Source organism: Rhinolophus ferrumequinum, chromosome 4, assembly GCF_004115265.2.
Source record: "Rhinolophus ferrumequinum isolate MPI-CBG mRhiFer1 chromosome 4, mRhiFer1_v1.p, whole genome shotgun sequence".
Lineage (NCBI taxonomy): Eukaryota > Metazoa > Chordata > Mammalia > Chiroptera > Rhinolophidae > Rhinolophus > Rhinolophus ferrumequinum.
Window position 1 is genome coordinate 28,080,821 of NC_046287.1, and position 23,057 is coordinate 28,103,877.

General features: G+C 32.7%; 1 protein-coding gene across 11 annotated transcripts in view; it reads right to left on the reverse strand.

Annotated features, from left to right (window-relative positions):
- Nucleotides 1-23,057, reverse strand: part of MYCBP2 (MYC binding protein 2) — a 248,084-nt gene that overhangs the window by 178,235 nt on the left and 46,792 nt on the right. For all 11 annotated transcript variants that reach the window (XM_033105219.1, XM_033105215.1, XM_033105218.1 and 8 more), the window contains exons 6-17: nt 19,825-20,067; nt 19,531-19,602; nt 18,012-18,108; nt 14,204-14,277; nt 13,934-14,072; nt 12,327-12,403; nt 11,176-11,380; nt 9,552-9,716; nt 7,866-8,024; nt 2,983-3,187; nt 554-699; nt 60-161 (exon numbers count right to left, since the gene is read on the reverse strand). In XM_033105219.1, the coding sequence (XP_032961110.1) occupies nt 60-161; nt 554-699; nt 2,983-3,187; nt 7,866-8,024; nt 9,552-9,716; nt 11,176-11,380; nt 12,327-12,403; nt 13,934-14,072; nt 14,204-14,277; nt 18,012-18,108; nt 19,531-19,602; nt 19,825-20,067 (1,684 nt within the window). The remainder of the gene's footprint in view (nt 1-59; nt 162-553; nt 700-2,982; nt 3,188-7,865; nt 8,025-9,551; nt 9,717-11,175; nt 11,381-12,326; nt 12,404-13,933; nt 14,073-14,203; nt 14,278-18,011; nt 18,109-19,530; nt 19,603-19,824; nt 20,068-23,057) is intronic.

Below are 23,057 nucleotides of genomic sequence, written 5' to 3' on the forward strand. Positions count from 1 at the left end.
CTCAGTATAGGGTTAGAAAACAAATTTTCATAGACTTTTTCTCTGCAGCTACATCTTACCTCTTCCTTCTTCTAATCTGTGTCTCCTGATTACTCGCTGCCGTTTTTCTTCTTGGCGTAACTGAAGGTGTTCTTCAATGTTAACCCCGGGTACTGGGACAGCTAGATGATTGGGGGAAAACAAATAAATAAATAAATAAATAAATAAATAAATAAATATATTCTGTGTGTGTGTGTGTGTATATATATATATATAGATATATATAATCTACATACATACACACACACATATTATCTATGAGAGAACTGTATGAAATTCGGGAAAGTAAAAGCTAACAAAACTGTCTAAAACACAAGTTATTTTTATTGTAAGAATCTTAGGAAAAAACAGAAAATGAATCTCATCCTTTAATTAATGACAGTGTCAATTACCATAAAAGCAATATTGCATAATTAACTATCTTAATTTTCTAACATATACCTAATAGAAATTTTTTAAGCTATCCAAATTACTGAGTTGAGGGCAAGATGTCTAGTACAGTAAAGCAAATTACCTAACAGAAGATCTAAAGGTATCATCTCTTTCACTGCATCCAGAATTCCTCTTTGTCTTGCCTCTTGACCATCCAACTCTCTTGCACAAGCCTTGCAACATCCACACACAGCACAGCCAGATTCTCCAGAACCACAACCACAGATCCTAAAAAACAAAAAACAAACAAAAGAAATTAACTGAAATCTTTTTACTCTTTCCTTAAAACTCTTTCTATAACATCTTTTATGCATTTTTGAGATTAAGTTAAATGAGTCAGCAATAAAATCATCCCTTCAGATAAGGGTCAGGATTTAGATTTTTAAGAAAAGGTATGAATAGATGAATAATTAAAAACAAGAATTTATTAAGCTCCTGATAGGCATAGTTGTTATATTTCTACAGAAAATGCAAATGTATTCTGTTATCTTCAAAGATGCTATAACAAATATTTTTAAAGTCTTCACATTTAAGATATCACCAGCATTTTTACTACTAAGTGGTCTGGATGGGTTGGTTGGTAAATAAACAAACATTCTTATCTACCAGGTAAGTTAAGAGACATTTGGGCAGCCTTCAATGAATGAGCCCAGCTTGCTAGCTTCATACATTACGACTCCTTTTCCTTCTCTCCCTTTACATGCTACCATCTTCCATTCGCTCCTTTCACTGTATTCAGTTACCTGTTATTTTTCCTCTTCTTTGTCCTTTTCATAACAGTTGTGAACATATAGCATTTGATTATAACATAAAGAAGACAAGAACATGCCTAGAAGTTGGCAAGAGGGTCAGTGAACAACTAACTTTTTAGTCACACATTTTATAAATGTAGACGTCGTAGCTATATTAGTATTTGTTGAATCAGTCCCAAAAAACTTTTGACAGCCTGGTTGAGCCTCTGGTTATCCAGGATCTACCTGGCAGGAGTTTTGAAAGACACAGCTAGGTGCCCTGTGAATCCTGGCTTTTAAATGGAAGCATTAATGACAATTTGCAGGATCACTAACTACAGCAGTTAAAAACTGCGGAATTGTCTGTGGGCACTATTTAAAAAATAATGCTTAATTCTAAATATAATCTAAGATATGTAGTCACAATTTTATAATAACTAAAGTCATTTTTAATAGTGCTTATTTTCCTGGCACATATTCTTACGTTGACTTTATTCATGCATTCACTTCTGCTCCATTAATAAAGAAATTATTGTACTTGGTTAGGAACTGTCCATTTAAATCTATAATTACTGGAAACTGATAATAAACCTCTGGGGGGAAAGCATATAAAGAAGAATAATTAATTTTAGGAAGAACCAGAGAATTATAAACTCATTTATGATATTTATCAATTGCTTCAGTTCTGAGGTTAGAGATACTCAATTTTAATGGAAATAGCTTGAGAGAGATCCAGGAGGATAATTTTCAACTCCTTGTAGAGGAAATATTATCCTTTCATGAAAAGAGCCAAAATATATGTACATTGCTAAAAAACGCAAATAAAAGGTATTGTTTAAAACTCATAATATTTCAATAGCCTAAGAGAAAAGGCCTGTTACATATGATCTATTTCACTGTGTTAGTCCATAATATAAACAAGGGAATATACTCATAGTAGATCCAGAAATTACATGGGAAGAAGCACCCAACTACTAAAGAGGTGTCAAATAGAGAGGTCAGAAGTGGCGGGGGTTGGGGGGAGGTCAGAAGACTCTAGGCTTTTCTTCACAAAATTTCCCTTACTTTCCAAAGTCAGCTAATTATCATAATTAATCTAATCTCACAAAGATCAGATCTGTCATAATTAATTTGATCTCACAAAGAATACCCCATTATGTTACATTGGCTATAAATGTCAACAGAAAAATAAGAATCAAAATTCTCCCCAACATTCTAGGGAAAAACCTGCATTCTGATTCTGCCAAACTCACACATTAAATTTAAAATGACAATATAGGACCCTGGAAAAAAGTAAGTGGTAAAAATAAGAGTAAAAAGGACAAACAGGTAAAATGCAACTTTAGAAGTGACAGTTCCTAGAACTCCTAAAATTACAAACAGTAAATTTAATTTAAAATAAAATTATATATCCCTAATTGACTATGATACCTGATAATTCTACTCACAAAAGATTCATGTTCAACAAAAATGAATAGATTTTTGGCATCCAAGCAGTCTTAGGAAAAGAATACAAATGAAAGTACAGCCCAAGCCTTCAAAAAATTTATGACTTGTTTTTAAATAATGGTTTAAATGAATCAAATGAAAGAAAAGCAACTTAAGTAAAAATGACACTAAACTAGAAATTATTGTAATAGAGAACAATTATGAGAATTATAAGTATATGCCAATATACCTTTAAGACACAACATACTAGAACATGCTGAAATCATTTTGGAATGTGTTCTGCACGTTTTCTACTACTATTTTATTTTTTCAATGTGAATCATGTTCTTACCCTCCAGGAACTCTGTCTGGACGCCCACTACTGACACAGCTGGCTCCGTAACCTGTACAGTCTCCACAGACAGTACACACCATGCACTGCTCCAGCTTCCATTTATGCATGCCTGGAGGGCACATCATGGACTTCTCATCTTTTTCATCTAGCTCTTCTTCCAGGTCTTCATCCATTGCAGTGGCCATATTTTCAACTCCAAACCCTATTTGACAAATCAGTTTATAATTTTTATGTAGATTATGCCCATGTCTAAAAAACTGGTAATTACATTTCCCAATTAAAAAATGTATTATCACATACTAATCCAAGTGAGTAACACAAAGGAATACTAAAATATAAGCGTGACAAAGAAACCACTAGGGACCACCAATAAGTGTTCCCCTCATTTCCTTTCTGCAAAAAGAATTGGGAGAGGCAGGAACATCTCTTAGCTGTTACTTTCTGTAGATCATACTTTTAATACTTCCTGATTTTAGTCCCTCCTTTCCATCCTCACGGCTAGCACTTTTGTGCAACAGACCAAAGTCTCCTGACCACGCTCTGAGCCGAGTCCCTCCACTCTCAAACATCCTCCCATTGCTAGTAATCAGCTTCTTAAAACATATACTTGATCCTATGACTTCACAATTTACAAAGCTCCAATGTCTTTCTAAGGTTTTTAAAAGAACAAAAGTGTTCAGCAAGATACAGGCAGTTCCACTGTAGCTCCCATCTCCTTTTGTCCAGGCAAACTACATTGTACCTGGACCTCAATTCCCTCTGCTTTCTAAACATCCCATGTCCTTCCACATGCTCCGGCTCATTTCTGCTCCATCTGCGTGTTCCTACCTCATTTACCAGATGCCTTTTCCTTCTTCATCTACCAGAGAAACTCCTTTTTAGCCTTCAAAAACTCAGCTCACAAGTCATTTCCTGTGAACACACTTACCACTTTTTCCAGAGAGCCAGCCTCTATCTCTTCAAAACCTGTTTATACTGCAATTACAACTTATTTGTGCTATAATTCCTATTATTATTATTATTACTTCTACTACTACTACTATTGAACACCTATTGTGCCTTAGGCATTTCACCTTAAGGGAAAGATTAAGCAAAAATTCTTGTAAATGTCCATATTGTAAATAATTTTGGCTTTGTGGGCCATATAAGTCCCTACCACATTTTAAAAAAATAACCCTTTACAAAGGCCAAATCCATTCTTAGCTCGGAGGGCCACACAGAAAACAGTCCACTGAGCAGATATGGCGTCGGGTTATAGTTTGCAGACACCTGATCTGGGCACTGAGGACTATGGCAATCAGCTATGATAAAGCTTATAATTTAGAAAGATACACATTAATCAAATAGCCATACAGAAAAGTGTAACTATACGACTGTGATATGATCATGAAGGAACATATAGTGTTACAAAAGCATATAATGAAAGAGAAAATCTGTGGGAATCGAGTAGTTATTTTTTATGTGTGCCTTTCTTACTAAACTTAGATCCTCAAAGACAAAGTTACACCTTACTCACTTTACCTCTTATCTTAGTCAACCTTATTCTCCTATCACTTACACGTATAACAGACTCAGTATAGATCTGTCTAATCTAGAAATTAACTCAATAGAATATACAGCCTTTTTAAAAATTTTGCCACTTCTAATCTATGGACAGGCTGAAAATTTAGATAACCAAGTACTGGATATACGTATGTCTAGAGTTACAATAAAGCAATCCAGGAGAAGGCCCAAGTAACTTTTTAATAACAACAATAGCTAAAATAGATTGAGCACTTACTTCTGTCTAGGTCTACATGTATTACTCATTTAATCATCTAACAGTCCTGTAACTATTATCCTCAAATTCATCTCTAAATTCAAAGCAATGCCAATCACAATGCCAAGTAGAAAAACTGACTCTAATTCATATAGGAGAAAAAAGGCTCCAACCTGACTACATGAAGCAAAAATTTATAAAGAAAAAAAATGAAAAACTTGTCTTCAAAATTTAAAAATTACAAGCAACATATGAAACCATACATATGAAAAATAAGCCACAAGTCAAAGATATTTGCAACACATACAACATAATATATAAACAATTCCTATAAATCAGTAAGAAAAAGGCAAGCAAAATAAGAATAGTTTGAAAAGACAGTCTAATTGACTATTTATAGCCAAGGGAATGCAAATCTAAAGAAAAATGAAAGATTCAGCAATTTTACCCCTTGTTACACGCCCCCAAAAAATGCATACATATTTTCACTGGCATTTACTAGAAATGTTCAGAGCAACACTATTCATAATAACCAAAAGTAGAAACTACCCAAATGTCCACGCTAGAAAAGATTTTAAAACTGTGGTATATTCATACAATTTAATACTACAACTACACCACGATGAGAACAAACAAACTATAACTAACTGTAACAACATGGATGAATCACATAAACGTAGAGTTGAGTGAAAAGAAACCAGACATAAGAAATTCATACTACATAATAACATTTATAAAGTATGCAAAAGTAATTTATGGTGTTAACTGGAAAGGAGGATAGTGACTAGAGAGGAATATAAAGGAGGGCTTCCTGGGCTGCTGTTCATGAACTAGTTCTTCATCTGGGCTCTGATTCCATGAATGTGTTCAGTTCGTAATAATTTATCAAAATGTACACTTACGACGTGTATTTTTCTGTATATATGTTACACTTCAATATAACAAAAAAAGTTACAATGAAATAGAATGTCACAGCCATCACAATGACAAAAATCAGAGTCTGTCAATACTAACTATTTGAGTCATGTGGAAAATCAAACTCTACCGGTAAGAGTAAAATAAATTGGTATTATCTTCCAAGAAAAATTTAGCAAAGTTGACATCTATAACACAGCAATTTCACTAGTCTCACACATTTTCCAGGAGACACGTATAAAGGTTTTATAATTATAATATTGAAAAATTAGAAATAAACTCATTTATCAGCAGGAGAATGCATAAACTGTGGTATGTTAGCGGTATGGTTATTTTTACACAGTAGTTAACATCCATCATCTAGATTTATATGTACCAACATAGACAAATTTCAAAAACAACAGTGAGACAATTTCTTTTGCAGAAAAATATGAGTAATAGACTAGCACTTACTCTAAATATATTTTAAGTGTAAAATATATGTGTGCAATGTATTTTACATCTAAAATATATAGGAACAAGTGAAAGTACGGGAACGTGACTGAAAGGACATTGATCAAAGCCACGAAGATGGCCAGTTCGGGAGAGAGACAGGGTATAATCATAAGCCCTGGAAGGGGAATGCACGACGCTACAATCTTACCTACAATTTTTTTCACTGAAAAATGGTAAGAAATAGTGGTAGGTACATAATTTTTTAATATTTCATTATTTTCTGTACTTTTCCTATTTTTTTAAAACTTTTAAATATCCCGTTATGTTCTTTATGACACTGCAATCTATACTCATTATGTGTCCTACACTACTAGCCTGCTTTCCAATTCACTTCCTGAGTGGGTGTCATTTCTATTAAGTGAAAAATCTTTCTAACAATTTAATTTTGTTATTACAAAATTTACACTAAGAATCCAGAATAATAAGTATAAATGTATGCCAAATTTTCACAAGTTTCAGAATAATAAACAATTTTGCTCACCTCAGAACTCCTATAAAACATAATTTGAATATGTTTATATTATAAGGAGAAAACTGAACCGGTTCTCTCCTCTTTGACTAGTAGGTATTATCTAAAACTATGGTTCACTGGTTTAACAAGAAGAAAAAATATTTCCATTTTGGAGTAATCCATTTCTTTTCTTTCTTTTGTTCTTCCTTCTTTTTAAAAATCAGTGTTGCTCTAACAGGCTTGTTCTTTTAAAAGCCATTTTAAATACATACACATATAAATGAGGTAAGGAAAAACAATAGTGGGCTCTTGATGTCTAGATGAGTCTGCCATCAAGAAGGCCCCCAAAGAGCTAAACTTGTTTTTGTTAATTTATACAAATATTAATCCTGAAACTCATTTGTACTTTAAACACAGTTCAATGCTTAGTTCTAATAATATAAATTTTTCACTCTCATGCCCACACAAAATTAAAAACAGAAAATCAGAAGTTGGAATGAAGGGTATATACAGTACTGATAGCAGCTAAAATAAAAAGTGACAGCAAGAATGAAGCAGACACAAACTATTACAAAAACAATACCACAACGAGCATGGATAAACCCCTCTCATCCCTTAAAAGCCTGTTTAGGAAAAGAATACAGTGAATAAGAGACATCTACAATTTAGCTCTTGATAAAGGGTCAAGTATTCTTGAGGATCATTCTTAGTTGTCAAGAACTGATTAAATTAGAGGTTAGGCACATGCTGTTAAACAGGAAGACAGTCTTTGCCAGACTGACTGCTGCCAAAAATGTTTAAAACTGAAAACATGGTATAAAAAGCTAATAATGAAGAGTTTGAAAATGCACTTTTCTAGAATAACTTTTTTTTTTTAATTAAAGTTTACTGGAGTGACAATTGTTAGTAAAGTTACAGAGGCTTATTATGCTAAGCGAAATAAGTCAAACAGAAAAAGTCTAGAATCATTTATTCACCAATAATGCTAAATCAAAGAGGTGCTATTATATTTCATATAAAATTAAGAAAAACTTACAAGTAGACAAGCTCATTTGTTCATAAATTACAAGTCTAAACTATATTTGATTATTCCAGTGATAAATTGCCAAATAAATAAAAAAATGCAGTGGTTTTCCTAATTTGTAAATATGAAATCAAAGTGCCACCTGTTTAGAAAAGAATAAGATTCTTCACTATGTTGTTCTGAAAAACGAATGAAAAGACAAGGCACAGGTTAATGACCACACACTCAAGACCTACCTTTCCCACCTTGGTTCATGGCACCGGTGTCTCGTCCACACTGTCCTTTATTATTTACACCAAATGTCCAAACTTCTCCATTCTTCATTAAAACACAAGTGTGGGCTTTGCCCATAGCCACCTGAGTTACAAAATGGCCTTTCAAATCGGTTACCAAACCTATAGGAAAGATGCAAATTTGGTAAGAAACAACAAAAAAGCCTTTCTGAGCCCAGTAGTGAATCATCAGTAACATAAAAGGACCACCTCAATGCAGAACTTTTGATTTCTAGGATACAATAACCCACCAAAATGGAAAATAAGCAGCCAAAAGACTGGCAGAATATCAGTAAATTAATTTTCTAATTTTGTAATGAAGCTTCAAAATCTTAAAATGTTATCATCCAGACTTGGAACAAATCTTTAGTGTGACATTAGCTCAAGCTCTCTTCTCCTGAATACTTGCTCTAAATGGCAACAGCTCTCAACAATTCTCAGAAGAGTCACTAGTTCTCAAACTACCTGCTTTGACCTGCCTCAGCAAAACAAAGTAAAACACTCGCCAGAGTATACTGAATAACGTTTTTGTAGAAACCTGTGAGATTTTCCAAAGAGGTAGTTTTCAATACTTTTTAACTTAAAATACTTTCTTCCACAATCCAACGCATAGCTACTTCCTAAACTTGAATAAATGAACAAGTTTTGATGAGCCCATTCCAAGAGAATTTTATCAAGCAATAGTTATACTGAATATTATTTTTAAACTATACATGAGCCCATTCCAAATATTTTGATTCACTCTTGACACTGAGGCCAACTGAGAATCTAAATATTACCAAATTAAGCCAACTCACATATTACCTGAGTACATTTCAATATATAATTGCTATAAATGTTCAATATATGTCATTTCCCCAGCATGAGACAATCAATTAAACTTCCAATCAGAAACTTCATTAATTCTCCTTTCCTTTTGACAAAGAAATTTACGTACTTACTTCATATAAAAACCTTCCAGCGGGTTGCCGCAATCGTTATACTCTTTTCTATGTGCCAGAAAGAAAATATAGCAACCAAATATGACAAATTTTTGAGATCATAGTTTATAAATACTCTTTATCTGACTAGTTCTATCCTTCCTATCCACTAGTTAAACTTTTGGTTTATCTGTCACTCAGTCACTTAACAAGTACTTTTTGAGACGGTGCCATGAGCCAGACACTGCTGGGTACTGGGGAGATAACAGTAAGTCAAAGAGAGATAGTCCCTTCCTAACTACCTAACAGGGGGCGCTAAATAACTTATCAAGTATAAATCAGCTATGTTATGACAATCATTTCCCTGGGGTACTACCAGGAACACATTACATGAGCATCTGGGTCTAGAGGAAGCTTTCCAGAACAAGTAACCGCTCGAGAGCTAAGCCCCGTGATTAGCTCTGCATGAAACTATTAGGTTGGTGCAAAAGTAATTGCGATTTTTGCATTTGTTTTTAACCTTTTAAACCACAATTACTTTTGCACCAACCTAATAGTAACAGTGGTCCCCACAACAAGACAGGAAGAAATCACAAAGCATTGTATTTGAAAAGAAAGATGAAAAACATGGAAAAAGCATGCTATAAATGTTAATTTTCTAGACATATCTTTGCAATACATAATGTCTAGTTTTGGACTTTGCATAACAGTGAAATGGTGTTTAACTTACTTGAACTATCAGAGTAAATGGCATCTTTTCCAAACATGTATAGCTCTCCATCTTTAGAAATAACAGAACTACTTCCATTATTGCAGGCTGTATACACCACAATCTTGCCTTCCATCTTAATTATTTTTTTAGGTTTATAGGGTTTTGATTGCCGTCTGCTCTTAGCTTAAAAAATTAAATTAAATTAAGTTAAATTAAGGTACCTATGCATAAATAAAAATAAGTTTGTATATAAAGCCCAAGTAAAAAATACATTATTTGCTTTATGATACTATTTATTTATTTACTTATTTATTTTCACAAAGGCCTCAACTTCCCAACATGTCACTAAAATGAGTAAACCTGAACCTGAAAGCTTCAGCTGGTTAATTAACATTCAGGCTATCATTGTCAGATCCTCCTCTTGGTAACATATTGAAATTCCCAATGGGAAACACCAATTTTCTACCAAACTTCTGGGGAGTCCAATCCTACATCAGCTATTTATATTATCAATACTATTCCATAATTACCTTTTCTCTCAAACTCTACCTTACGTGTATTTTTATGGTAGAATCCTGAAAGTAAAATCCGTTCCTCATTCATTCAACACATATGTATTAAGTAGCTAACACCTACCAATGAAAGATTGTAAAGAAAGAAAATACAATATGGAGGGACAGTGAATAAATTTAAACGTGGGTGATTCAAGCAGCCTCTGCTCTCAAAAACTAAATCCTTGAAATGAGCAAAAAATGGGAAATATAAATAAATCTTATCTTCCTTTAGTCAACCTCAGTTGTTGCATGCTTTTCAGAATAAAAACATACTGCTATGCTGGGTACAATTCTGGGACTTAAAATACCATTATATTTTTTCATATAACATGATCCACATCATACTGGTATATACAACAACTATGCTATCTGGTGCTTAAGCAAAGAAAGAACAATGTTCTCTGAATGCTAGAAGGAAAAGCTGGCTGTGCAAAAGTTTCTGAAATATGGTGATACACTTCATGCTGTTTTAAGGGATTTCTTCCAGGGTAACTTTTATTTATACATGATTTTTACATTAGATGTTGACTTAAAACCTAATACTCATAAGATGCTACCCTACTGTGCTACAATATATAAAGTAGATGAGAAGTTACAAAAAGAGAAACATTACACTGAGGAAGCCTGAACAGAAGTACAGAAAAGATAAGGTATAAACAAAATTATTTTTTCATTACTTAAGGAATGCTTTAATTATAGAGAAATGACACCAAGAACCGTGATCCATAACTCATATTATTACACAAGGTTACATGAGGTTTACTTCATTTCGAAATATATGTTCCTTCAAAAATTTTGGGTTACCTAAAATAATATACCAGAATACGTTTTTTTTTAAATAACATGAACTGGCAAAACCAATCAACAGCCATGTATCCGTAACACATATAAGACTGATGAATATGAACTCTAGAATGACATAAGCAATCACAGTTCTTTACTGAACAGTACACCACCATTAACTGAATATGCCCCAATGTAAAATCCTCTATTAACTTTGTGAAGTTAGTGCTGTTGAAATAGATACACCTTATGTTACCAAATTCCATACTATTTTTACTGAATGTCCAGTTGATCAGTCAACTTACTTGACTCTCCATCTTCTCCTTTACTAGCAGATCCTGTAAAGAATATGCTTCCATCTTCTGCAACTAAAAGGGCGTGAGAGCCATCGTGTCCAACTGAGAAGTGTACAATCTTTGGAGATTTTGTAATTGGTAGCTCAACCCATTTTCCTGCTGAAGGACCACCTTGTTTGATTCCAAGACTCTGGTATTTGCCAGTGTAATATATCTTATATATACAAGAAAAAAAAGAAGAAAAAGAAAAGGAAGAAGAAAAAGAGAAGAAAAAGAAAAGAAAAAGGGAGTTATAGTGCCTTTTGGAGTAGTGCACCAGGTTTCACATGGGAGGAAAAAAACTTCCATATTTTATTGAAAAGCAAAAATACCAAGAACCCAAACTTTTTTTTTAATACCATTTGATTTCTGTGAGCTAAAAAGGAGACAATTAGGCATATTTTTCCAAAAAGACAAGAGTTCATAATAGTTTTTTTATCTATTCAGAATACTTATAATCCCTCACCTTTCAATTTTATATGATACTTTATAAGTATCCTGAATAGATATGAAAAAATAAACTTCATAAATACACTCAAAATTCGTAACAGTAGTAAGTTCATAAAATTCTCAATTAATTTTCCCCAATATAAAAAACCCTACATACAAATATACTGTATTTACCTAGAATTTTAATTTTCAGATTTCTTTTAATTACCTTACTTCATCCTCACACCCACTAGATAAGGAACTGCCATCTCTGTAGACTGATCTCTAAATCGATAACTTATTTACACATTCTCTTTCCCCCAACTTGTAGTCTGTATATTTCTGCTCATTTACAGAAAGTTGCAATGGATGTCATATTCATCAAAATAAACGCAAAATGTGAATTCACCCCAACTAAAAAAATTACACAAAGAGCCCCATAATTCAAAGCAAATATTTATAAAAATATAACATTTTATAAAGTTTATAAAGTGTTGTACTCTTAAATGTCAATTTCCTTTCATATTTCAACATGAATAAAATTTTACCATATAAAAACATAAAATAATTTAAATCAAAATTTAAAATATGATTATGTTTAAACATGTGAACTACGTAAACTAATCAACTGATGTACCAACTATCTCTTAAAGCAGAGAATGCTAATTTTTAATCCTAAAAGAGTAATTTACCTTTCCATTTGCTGTTTTCATTAGTGCAAACTCTCGTCCTGCACCAAGAATTGCTGACTCCTCATCAAATCCTGTACCTGATAATACAAGATTAAGAAAGTCTATTATTTTTTAATATGAATAATTTCATGTACAACTGCTGCTATTCTGAGTGATTAAAGAGTCAATTCAATTAATATCATACAAGGATGACAAAATGTCATACACCTGAATTAAAATATATATATATATATATATATATATACACACACACACACACATACACACACTCACATATGTATAAATAGGTACACTGCTCCAAGGAAACATAAGGTCATCATAAACTTCTTAATTGTTCCAAACTAGTGCCAGATTAACTTTTTTAATATAAAAAAAATTTTAAAGCAATGTCAGCAATATACCTTGAATTAACGAATAACAAATTTTTACTGAGCATCTATTAGGTAGCAGGGATTACAGAACACATGAACCTTATCCTATGCGATCCTCACAACCATACTGCCTGTTTTATAAATGAACAAATATAAAGCTGTTGAGGTTAGTCCAGAACTCAAGTCATTTGGACTTGAACAATGCCATGTACATGTTTGAATTAAGGTATTTCAGATTCTTCACTCCATGCTTTTTACTATACAGAACATTTCATGTAGCTACTTTATGAATCTGAAGACGTATGTGTGCATATACATATACACAGATCCTTACACACATTTTCAAACTGTAAAACTATGTGTAAATAATTATATATGACACGTTTTATAATTTTGTCCAATTATACAAGTTACCAATTAGTTCATGGGCTTTTTAAATTTAAAACTATAATTTAATTCTATATTTTTCTATGAAAGAATTACAAAAATAATTAATATGCAAAGTAAATCACTAATGTCAAGTTTATGAAATTTAATCAGATAGTCAAAAAAGACAGGTTTTGCAAAGAATCCCTAAGTGAAAAAACAGCACTATTAAACCTGCAGCAGCGTGGCAGACCAAAGCAAGACCCTCGTGGGAACTGGTGATCCCAATTACTACTATGACACGGCAAGAGTAAGTATATTAAGTCTGAGAAATACTCTCTGGTTGTCTGTACTTCTACATCCAAATGAAAGATTAATCTGTTTGTTAGACCAATTAACATTTTCACAACCTGTGGGATCACTCTATGGCTATCCTGGAAATCTGTTCAAATCAAAATTAACGGTTTCAATGAGAGAACTATATATATCATTGTAGTAACATTTACAATAGAAGTTTTCAAAATTTTAAATAATTGAATACAGAAGGAGCATACAAACTAATGATGTCCACAAGTGTTGTCTGCCTATAATTTTTATCAATATAAGTTTATTTTCTTTTGCTCTACTCAGAATGAAAATGGAAAATTACCAGTCTCTTCCTTAAAACGGTGTTTATATATCTTACTCTGTTTAAAGGCCACATTTCCTACCTACTCATACATATTAATTCATGAGTGTGCTTTATAATATCAGACAGAAAAATAGCAACTAAAATATAAGCTACACTGCTGAAAATACGATGTCAGTTTTCAAAAGGATAAAGAATCTGAAAATTAAAATATGCGAGAAAGGCTTATTTGACAATCTTACTTATAATATGCAAGTCCTTTTCCAGATCAAACAGTGAGATACCACAGGCATGTAAGCATTTTCTGGCCAGTTTAAGTTGCAATTCTTGTTGTAGCACAGGTTCAGTGCTTGTGGCAAATATTCTGACAACAAAACCGTCCTAGAACAAAACATCCACAGTATTATGTTGCATAAATTGGCCTTTCAACGATCTTTATTCCATCTAATAAAAATCAATTTATAAGAAAGGGATTCCATTTACCCCAGCTACTCATGATTCAGAGTACTTACATCTTTTGAAGCAGCTATCTGATTAATATATTCGCCATCAGTAAATAAAATATTTTGACCTTCATTGTGGCAATCTGTGCAAAAGGAAGAAAAAGTAATTATATTACAATATAAATAAACAGCTCACAAAAATGACTTTCTCCTCTGTTGAAGTCAGAATGAGAGTTCTCCACGCAATAAGGATAAACAAACTCTAAGGGAGACTGTGCTTTTTAACAAAGAATTGCATATTAGCAGAAACTAAATAATTCACTAATAATATTTATTACATTCTATGCTTACACTTACAAATCTTCCATAATCAAGGAACTCAGAGCCCGCCTAATTTCAAAATGAATTAGTATTAGATAAAGTCTGATACCAAACGTGCACCACGATGAACAAACTATAATGTTGGTTATAATCATTTCAATACATTCACATGCAATGTAAGCAACACTCTACCTCAGACATACATCACAGTCATTAGTGTCACAGGAAAATACAGACAGACCTAAACCTTCTGTATTTGAGTCTACGGTTTCCAACTACAGATATCCCTTGCTTTATAAAATAGAACTGGTTGTCCAGTTTCCACTTAGAAGTTTAATGCTTATCTCCAGCATTTTGAGCATTTAGCATGCTATACACTTTTTAAATGTTCATCCTTCAGAAAACAAACAAATCTAAACTCTGTATTTCTTTTTGCCTGAAAGTGCTCATATATTTGGCTGGAAAACCATGTTTTCTCAACACTCTATGTATCTGTGGAATAGTGCACAACATACTTTGATCAAAATAATGCTCAAGTGCAATTGTAGCAAGGGATACCAGCATTACAGAAGGACCTCTGGGACATGTGTTAGTGATTGCTACTAAATAACATGAAACTACAAGCAAAATCAACATCTAAGTACAAACTGTAGTCTTTTGGAAAAACTTATGTTCAGCAAGCAAGTAAAAAAAGCACACACACTTCCCAAAATAACTGCAGAGAACTAGGATGAATCTCTCCATTAATTACAATACCAAAAAATAATACTTTATTTCTATTTGCACCTGAATCAACAAAACATAAAATTCTGTTTTTGGAATGAAGTAATGGAGCCCACCCAAATAAGCTGGATTACTCTATATCTTTGCCCAGGAGCTTCATACTAGCATACTTCCTTATCATAAATATGCAAAACACAGGCAGACCCTTACCAAATAGAGAATTCAGTGATCACAAACTGGAAATAGAAACTGGGAGACAAGGCCCACGGGTAGCCCAAGAGACTTGGTAATCAAAGAGAGGAGAAATCGAAAGAAAGAGTTCCTAGTCCACTGTACAGAATACAAAGAGGCGCAAGAAAGATGCTTCTGAAGCTCTAAGCAGTAAGATTTTAAACTAAAAAGCAAAGAAGAAAAACTCATTATAATTTCAGATAAATGCAGGGGTGAGGAGTGAAGTGGCACAAGAAGAGTAGCAAAAGCCTCATGATCTGAGGCAGCCTGTCACCAGGCATGGAGCGTAAATGACATCAGGATACAATACAAGAACTATGGCAACATATAAAGGTTAAAATGACAATTAACAGGAAAAAGTATGTTTTAAGTTCATCAAAGCTAGGCTGAAAACAACTTATTTATAAACTAGATTGTAAGACAAGCTGGAACACGAAGCTCAAGAAGTTACCAGATTTATGTCAGTTTTAGACATAGTATTCACTGCTCTCTATAAAGCTGACAATTCACTTCTGCTCCTTCTTAGTTGAAAAGCGACAGGACAGAGTTGCCCCCAGCTAGGGGGGAAAAAAGTACTACTGAAGAAATTGCAGTCCAGGTCAAAGAAATGGAAAAATGACAAGAGGCTTCTTCACACTTGAGGGCAAGTCTTTCTGCTGTGTGATTTCAAAAAGATCTTCTCTTTATCCTTTCTTCATCCATCATGTAATGTTATAAGACAGCATCTTCGGGAAAATATCAAGCAACATCTGCCAGTTCGGAAGACATGCAACATGGTACTATCTTCCCAAAGTTTGGTTCATTCTTCCCCGTGATATGGTACATATTTATGAAACACAGAAAGCCACACTTGATATTGTTAAAAGTTGCATTTCATATGTTAAATGATGTAGAAATATTTAAAATGAATAAGGACATTAGCAACTCATTTCCATCATGGTGGAATAAATACAACAGCTGGTAGGTAGACCATTTGAAAATGGTCTTCTCAGTCACAATCTCTATGAAATGATGAGGGTTTCTCAGAAGTAAATCCTTTATATTAGGATCTATTTGTTGGGGGGAGTGTTAAGAATTTTCTTCCAGTACATTATCCTAAAATGACTTGCACAGACAGAGCGAGAATAATGCTCATTACGGTGTAATGTATATGGCAAAAAATTGGAAGAGACTTCCATTCAATGGAATATATTTTATAACATTAAAATGATACTGTGAAAGAATATTTAATGGCCTGGAAATATATTCAGATTAATGAGGGAAAGGGATATGTTAAAAAGCAATATGTAGCATATGATCACTTTTCACACATATAAACACACATACATGTGTAAGACAGGAAGGATATTCACCAACACATTATAGTGTTTATATATGGGATATAGGGTTACAATTTTGATTTTTTGTTTTTATGACACTTACTTATAAAATAAATATGATTATTTTTAATGGTGTATATATATGTATGGAGGTACACGTTATTTAAAGTTATTATTGTTATTACTATTATTATTATTATTATTTTAGACCAGAGACATGGCCCAGGAGGACTTATGATGATTAAAAAAAAAAATCTGTACACATATCTGAAAACATACAGTTACTTACAAAATTGCGTTAGTAACTCATCTGTTTTCCAAAGTAGCTTTACGCATGAAATGTGGCATTTTCCTTAACATAGTGTCATTTACACTAATTTGGATCTATTTATATATATATCAGTGTTCAAATAAATGTTTGATGAAATTATAAAAATATTTTAAAAATTAAAAGCAGCCTGGGAGCAACTATGCTTCTCAAGAAATAGTTCTCTATTATTTTCAGATGGTCTAGTATACAGAAGTAATATTGTTGCTTACCATGAAATTGATAAGACATATTAAGCATTCAGGGTTTTAATATAAACAAAGTCTTTTAGAATGTACTAAAAATAAGAAAATTCAAAGACCTTACAATAGAGAATATATTATGCATTTGCCCAGTGTTCCACAAAATTTAAGATCCACTGCCATAGACAGCAGTGATTTAAGTGATAGGTGTATGTAAAACATCAAAATTGAAGCAAAATGAGCTGTCCCCAAAGTGCCTTATCAGAGTATAATTAAAAAGTATAAATAATGGAATTTTTAAAAATTCCTGACCCACTGAAATATTTATTTCTGAAAACCCTTTAAAATAAAGAGGAAAACCCAAAGTATACTGTTGTTAAAGTAAAAATAAACAAAAGGTTGTTTACACCAGGTTATATGAGAGCCAAAGTTGTGGCTTTATTAAGAGGAACAAAGTAACATCTAATTCAGCAGTTCAAACTAACTCAGCAGCTCAGAGAGTCTTGGTAGGGAGAGGGTAGTGGGGGAATCAGGCTGCAGATGGGCAAGAATTTAAAATCAAAGATTGAAACACTTGTATTTCTGATGTCTGTTTTCCTCACATGCACTAACTTTCTATAGAATCTAAAATATTTTGCATGTCAAGAATTTTTTAACCTATTTGTAAGCAAGCACTATTCCTTGCTAATCACCCTTTGTATGTCCAAATGGCCTAACATGCATGTCTCTTAGATCAACTGTGAAGAAAACAAATGACAAGTTGCGTAACATACCTGGTAACATTACAGTACCATCTTGTTCCAGTGTTTCAGGGCTTATTCTTATGGCTGTCATGCTGTGGTTATTCACATCTCTATACAATAAATAACCCTGGTAACAACAAAAAATTTTGCCATGTTACATATTAAAATATTGTTTTCATTACCAACTTAGCAGAAAAAGTAGCCATTCACGTCTGTATTACAGTTTTTTGAGGTATAATGATACATCAATATTGAGGTCTAAAACAGATTAAAGATTAAAAATATAAGACTATGGGTAAACTTTACTAATTGTACACCACTGGGTATCAATTAACTTGTTATATTTTCAGATACATATATTAGACACTCTACATAGGACAGTACAAACATTTTGCTCAAAATTAATTTATCACTTGCTAAGTAAATAATGGAAATGACCAGTGTTACTTTAACAATATTTTAAGGAAAAAATAACTGAAATATTTAGGTTAATACCTAAAAATAAATGGAGGATGCTTTTAGATGGAGTGATATGCCACTGAACATATTTCTGTAATAATGTATTTTCCATGGCATTATTTGTCAGATAAAGTACAGCAGTGGCAATAAAAATTCGATGAGACATTTTAAACCAGATTAAGTGCTAAGAGACAATTACTGAGAAACTGACATTTAAAATTTTAATTTCAAAATCTTCCCAATAGTTGATATAAGAGGATTATTTTTCATGTAACAATAATTTCTTTAATTTTCAAAAGGCTTTCAATTATCTTTTATTATTTGATGCTGACAACAAGCTGTAAGCTGGGCAAGGGACATCTTGACTCTATGTCCTTCCACAAGGGAACTTGGCTTCACCTCTCAGGAAGGGACAGCAGAGAAATAATCACTTCTGGCCCCTATGTCCATCATTCATTTACTTCTCTCCATAGGAGGAGGAGTGATGTATCTGATTGCTGACATCCATTTGGCCACGTTAGTCAGGTGATGAGATCCCAGCACTAAGAAAGCAATACGGGCCCAGGTCTTTTTTCTTTGTTGATTCTCTGCATGATCCTCCATGCAGATAGCTATCTGCTGGAAAGGCCACACACTATTCCCTGGAAGGTACTGATCTAGATGTAGAATAAATGAGTGTGCGGCAAGAAGCTCTAATTTGGCCTCATGTCACAGCTACATTCCCAATTCAGATTTGCTAATGATAAAGGCCATCTTTGATTCTTATCTAGAGGCTTACTTAAACAAGAAGTCCAACAGAAGACACGTTTATTCCCATTTTACAACTAAATCAGAGGATGAAATAAGTTAACTGAGTTGTCCAAAGTGTCACAGCTAGTAAGAAGCAGGGCCAGAACTAAAACTAAACCTCTTATAAATTCTAAGCTAGTGTTCTTTACACTACATTATATCATTGTTAATAGCCATATTATTAAAAATATATTGCATCTATTTACAAAGAAATGATATGATTCATTGATTAAACAAGTACGAACCACATGTTTTAAAAGATGAGAAAGAGAAGATTGGTTTATCATGGATATTCTCCTACCTGAGCATACCCTAACCAAGACTTTTTTTCTTTTCTGTTTCTGATGCGAGATGTAGAATTGTATATATGGCCCTGCAAAATAACAAAAGTTAGTCTATCAACAATTTCATAATTAACAACCAATGGAAAAAATCACACAAATGGATGAGTAACATTTAATGCATGTTTCCCTTACGATTTTCAAAGAAATACTATTATATCAAAATTAGATGGTCCTCTAAAAATGGAGCAGGAAACAAATTCAGTGTGGATATAACTTGTGCTACGATTAAGAACGGTAAGAAATCACATTACCCTCACTGTTCCGCTGTATCCAGAGCCTATTTTGTACAGTCCATCCTTGCATAACAGATAAAGAAAAAATCCATCATTCTGAAGTAGACACTGATCATCTTCATCAACTGATATTTCTTTCAATGGCCACTTATGCATTAATGCTGCTTTCTTAATGCCATTGCTAAACCAGTCCTGAATTTGAATTTTGCCCACCAACACTGCCTGTACACTTCTTTGTAGTGAATTTAGAATCGTTGGCACCTATTCAAAAGAGAAGGGAAAAAACCAAAAAGTCATTGTTAAATGTCCCAAACACAAAACAGACAAAATAAATATACTTCAGTCATATATCATCATTTATAAGAAAATAAGTTGCTATAAATGCATCAAATGTAATGAAATACCTAGGAATAAATTTAACCAAGGAGGTGAAGACCTGTACTCTAAAATTATAAGACATTGATGAAAGAAATTGAAGATTACACAACAAATGCAAAATACTGTGTTCATGGATTGGAAAAATTAATATTGTTAAAATGTCCATACTATCCCCAAAAATCTATAGATTCAATGAAATCCCTATCAAAATACCAATGGCATTTTTCACAGAACTAGAATAGTCCTAAAATTTGTATGGAGCCACAAACGACACCAAATATCCAAAGCAATCTTGAGAAAGAAGAACAAAGCTAGGGATATCACATTTCCTGATGTCAAAGTATAAAACAAAGCTATAGTAATAAAAACAGTATGATACAGGCACAAAAACAGACACATAAATCAACGGAACAGAATATTGAGCCCAGAAATAAACCCACGCATATATGGTCAATTCATTTACGACAAAGGAGCCAAGAATATGCAGTGGGGAAAGAACTGTCTCCTCAATACATGGTGTTGGAAAAACTGGACAGATATATACGTGAAAAAGAATGAAACTGGAACCACTTTATTATACCATACACAAAAATAAACTAAAAATGTTAAAGACTTAAAAATAAGATCTGAAATCATAAAACTCCCAGAAAAAAATATACATAGTCAACTATTTGACATCCATCTTAGCAATGTATATTTGGATCTGTGTCCTCTGGTAATGGCAGCAAAATAAAAATAAACAAATGGTAAGGCGGGAGAGTGGTGATAGATAAGAGTAAAAGGGATCCAATATATGGTGATGGGAAGAGAACTGACTCTAGGTGGTGAATACATAATATGATATATAGATGATGTATTACAGAATTGTACACTTGAAACCTAAGTAACTTTACTAACAATTGTCACCCCAATAATCTTAATTAAAAAAATAAAAAATAAAAATAAAAAAGGGAGTACAACAATCTAAAAAGCTTTTCAACAATGAAGAAAACCATCAACAAAATAAAAAAGCAATGTACTAAATGGTTTGAAAAGATATATCCGATATCCAAAATATATGAAGAACCCATACAATTCAATAGCAAAAAACAAAGAACCATCTGATCAAAAATGGGCAGACGACCTGAATAAACAGATACTGTATTTTGCTGTGTATAATGAGCACCCACATTTTTGGCCCAAACTTTCGGGGGGAAAAATCTTTTGTTTTTATTTTTTAATTCAAATTTTTATTTGTTTACACTTAGGTACTTGTTTTTTGTATTATAAAGAAATTTTAGCATTTATTTTTAACATTATGGTTCAAGAAATTTTATTTAACAATTACAAAACACAAGAACGGATACAAGGTACAAGAAATTTTATGTATCAGTAACAAATTTATAATATTTACGCACCATAGAAGGCCAAGATCTCTTCCTCGTTGCAAGTTCGTCTTAAGTTCAACAAAACTGATTATTATATTCCAGGGTATTATTTTGCATACGAATATCGTTACTGATTTCCAGAGTTACACTTTTAACTCATAAGTATAAATAAAAGAATTAAAAACATTTGTTTTTAACAAATGGCTAGAATTAAAAACTAGCCATGTATAATGCACATCCTTATTTTTCCCTCATAAATTTGAGCAAAAACGTATGCATTATACATGGCAAAATACAGTATCTTGCCAAAGATACACAAATGAGCAACAAACACATGAAAAGGTGCTCAACGTCACTAGTCATGAAGGAAATGCAAATCAAACCCATAATGAGGTATCACTTCGCACCTGTCAGAATGGCTATTATCAAAAATACAAAACATAACAAGTATTGGCAAAGATATGGAGGAAAGGAATCCCTTGAATACTGTAGGTGAGGACGTAAATTGGTATAGCTACTATGGAAAATAGTATGTAGGTTCCCCAAAAGTTTAAAAAGAGAACCAGCATACAATCCAGCAATACTACTTCTGGAAATTGAACCAAAGAAAATGAAAACACTTATTCGAAGGTATATGCACCCCTATGTTCACTGCAGCATTATTTACAATAGTCAAGATATGGAAGCTATCTAAGTATCTATCGATAGATGAATGGATGAAGAAGACATAGCACATATACACAAATGGAATATTACTCAGCCATTACAAAAATGAAATCTTGCCACTGCAGCAACATGGATAGACCTAGAGCTTATTAGCTAAGTGAAATAAGTCAGAGAGAAAGAAATACTGTATGATTTCACTTACATATTGAATCCCAAAACAAAACAGAAAGAGATTCATAAACAGAGAGAACAAACTGATGGTTGCCAGAGAATGGGTAAAATAAAGGAGATTAAAGAGGTACAAACTTCCAGGTATAAAATAAATAAGCTAGAGGGATGTAATGTACAACATAGGGAATACAGTCAATAATATTTTGATAAGTCTGTATGGTTATTGATAATCACTAGATTTATTGTGATGATCATTTTGTAAGTCAAATCACTATGTTGTACACCTGAAATTAGTATAATATTGTATGTCAACCATATTTCAATAAATTGTTCAAAATGATCATGTTTGTCATGTCAGCAAAAAACATAAACTAGAAGTTCATCTATAAGATGCAAATCTCAAGCAAGTCAAAATAAAAACGTCAAATCCAAATAATATTAACTTGTATTTTTGACAAAAAAAACCACTGAAATATGCCTCTTTCTCCAAAACACCAAGTAACCAATACTTCCCATTGTTTTAAGTTTTGTGGACAAAACATACTAGATTAGTAAAAAGTATAAACATTGGACATAAATGAAATTATTTTTGTATTAGAGTGCACACAAGCCAAACTATATATTTCATATGATATGATAATCATGAATCTGCTATGATATGGATAATCA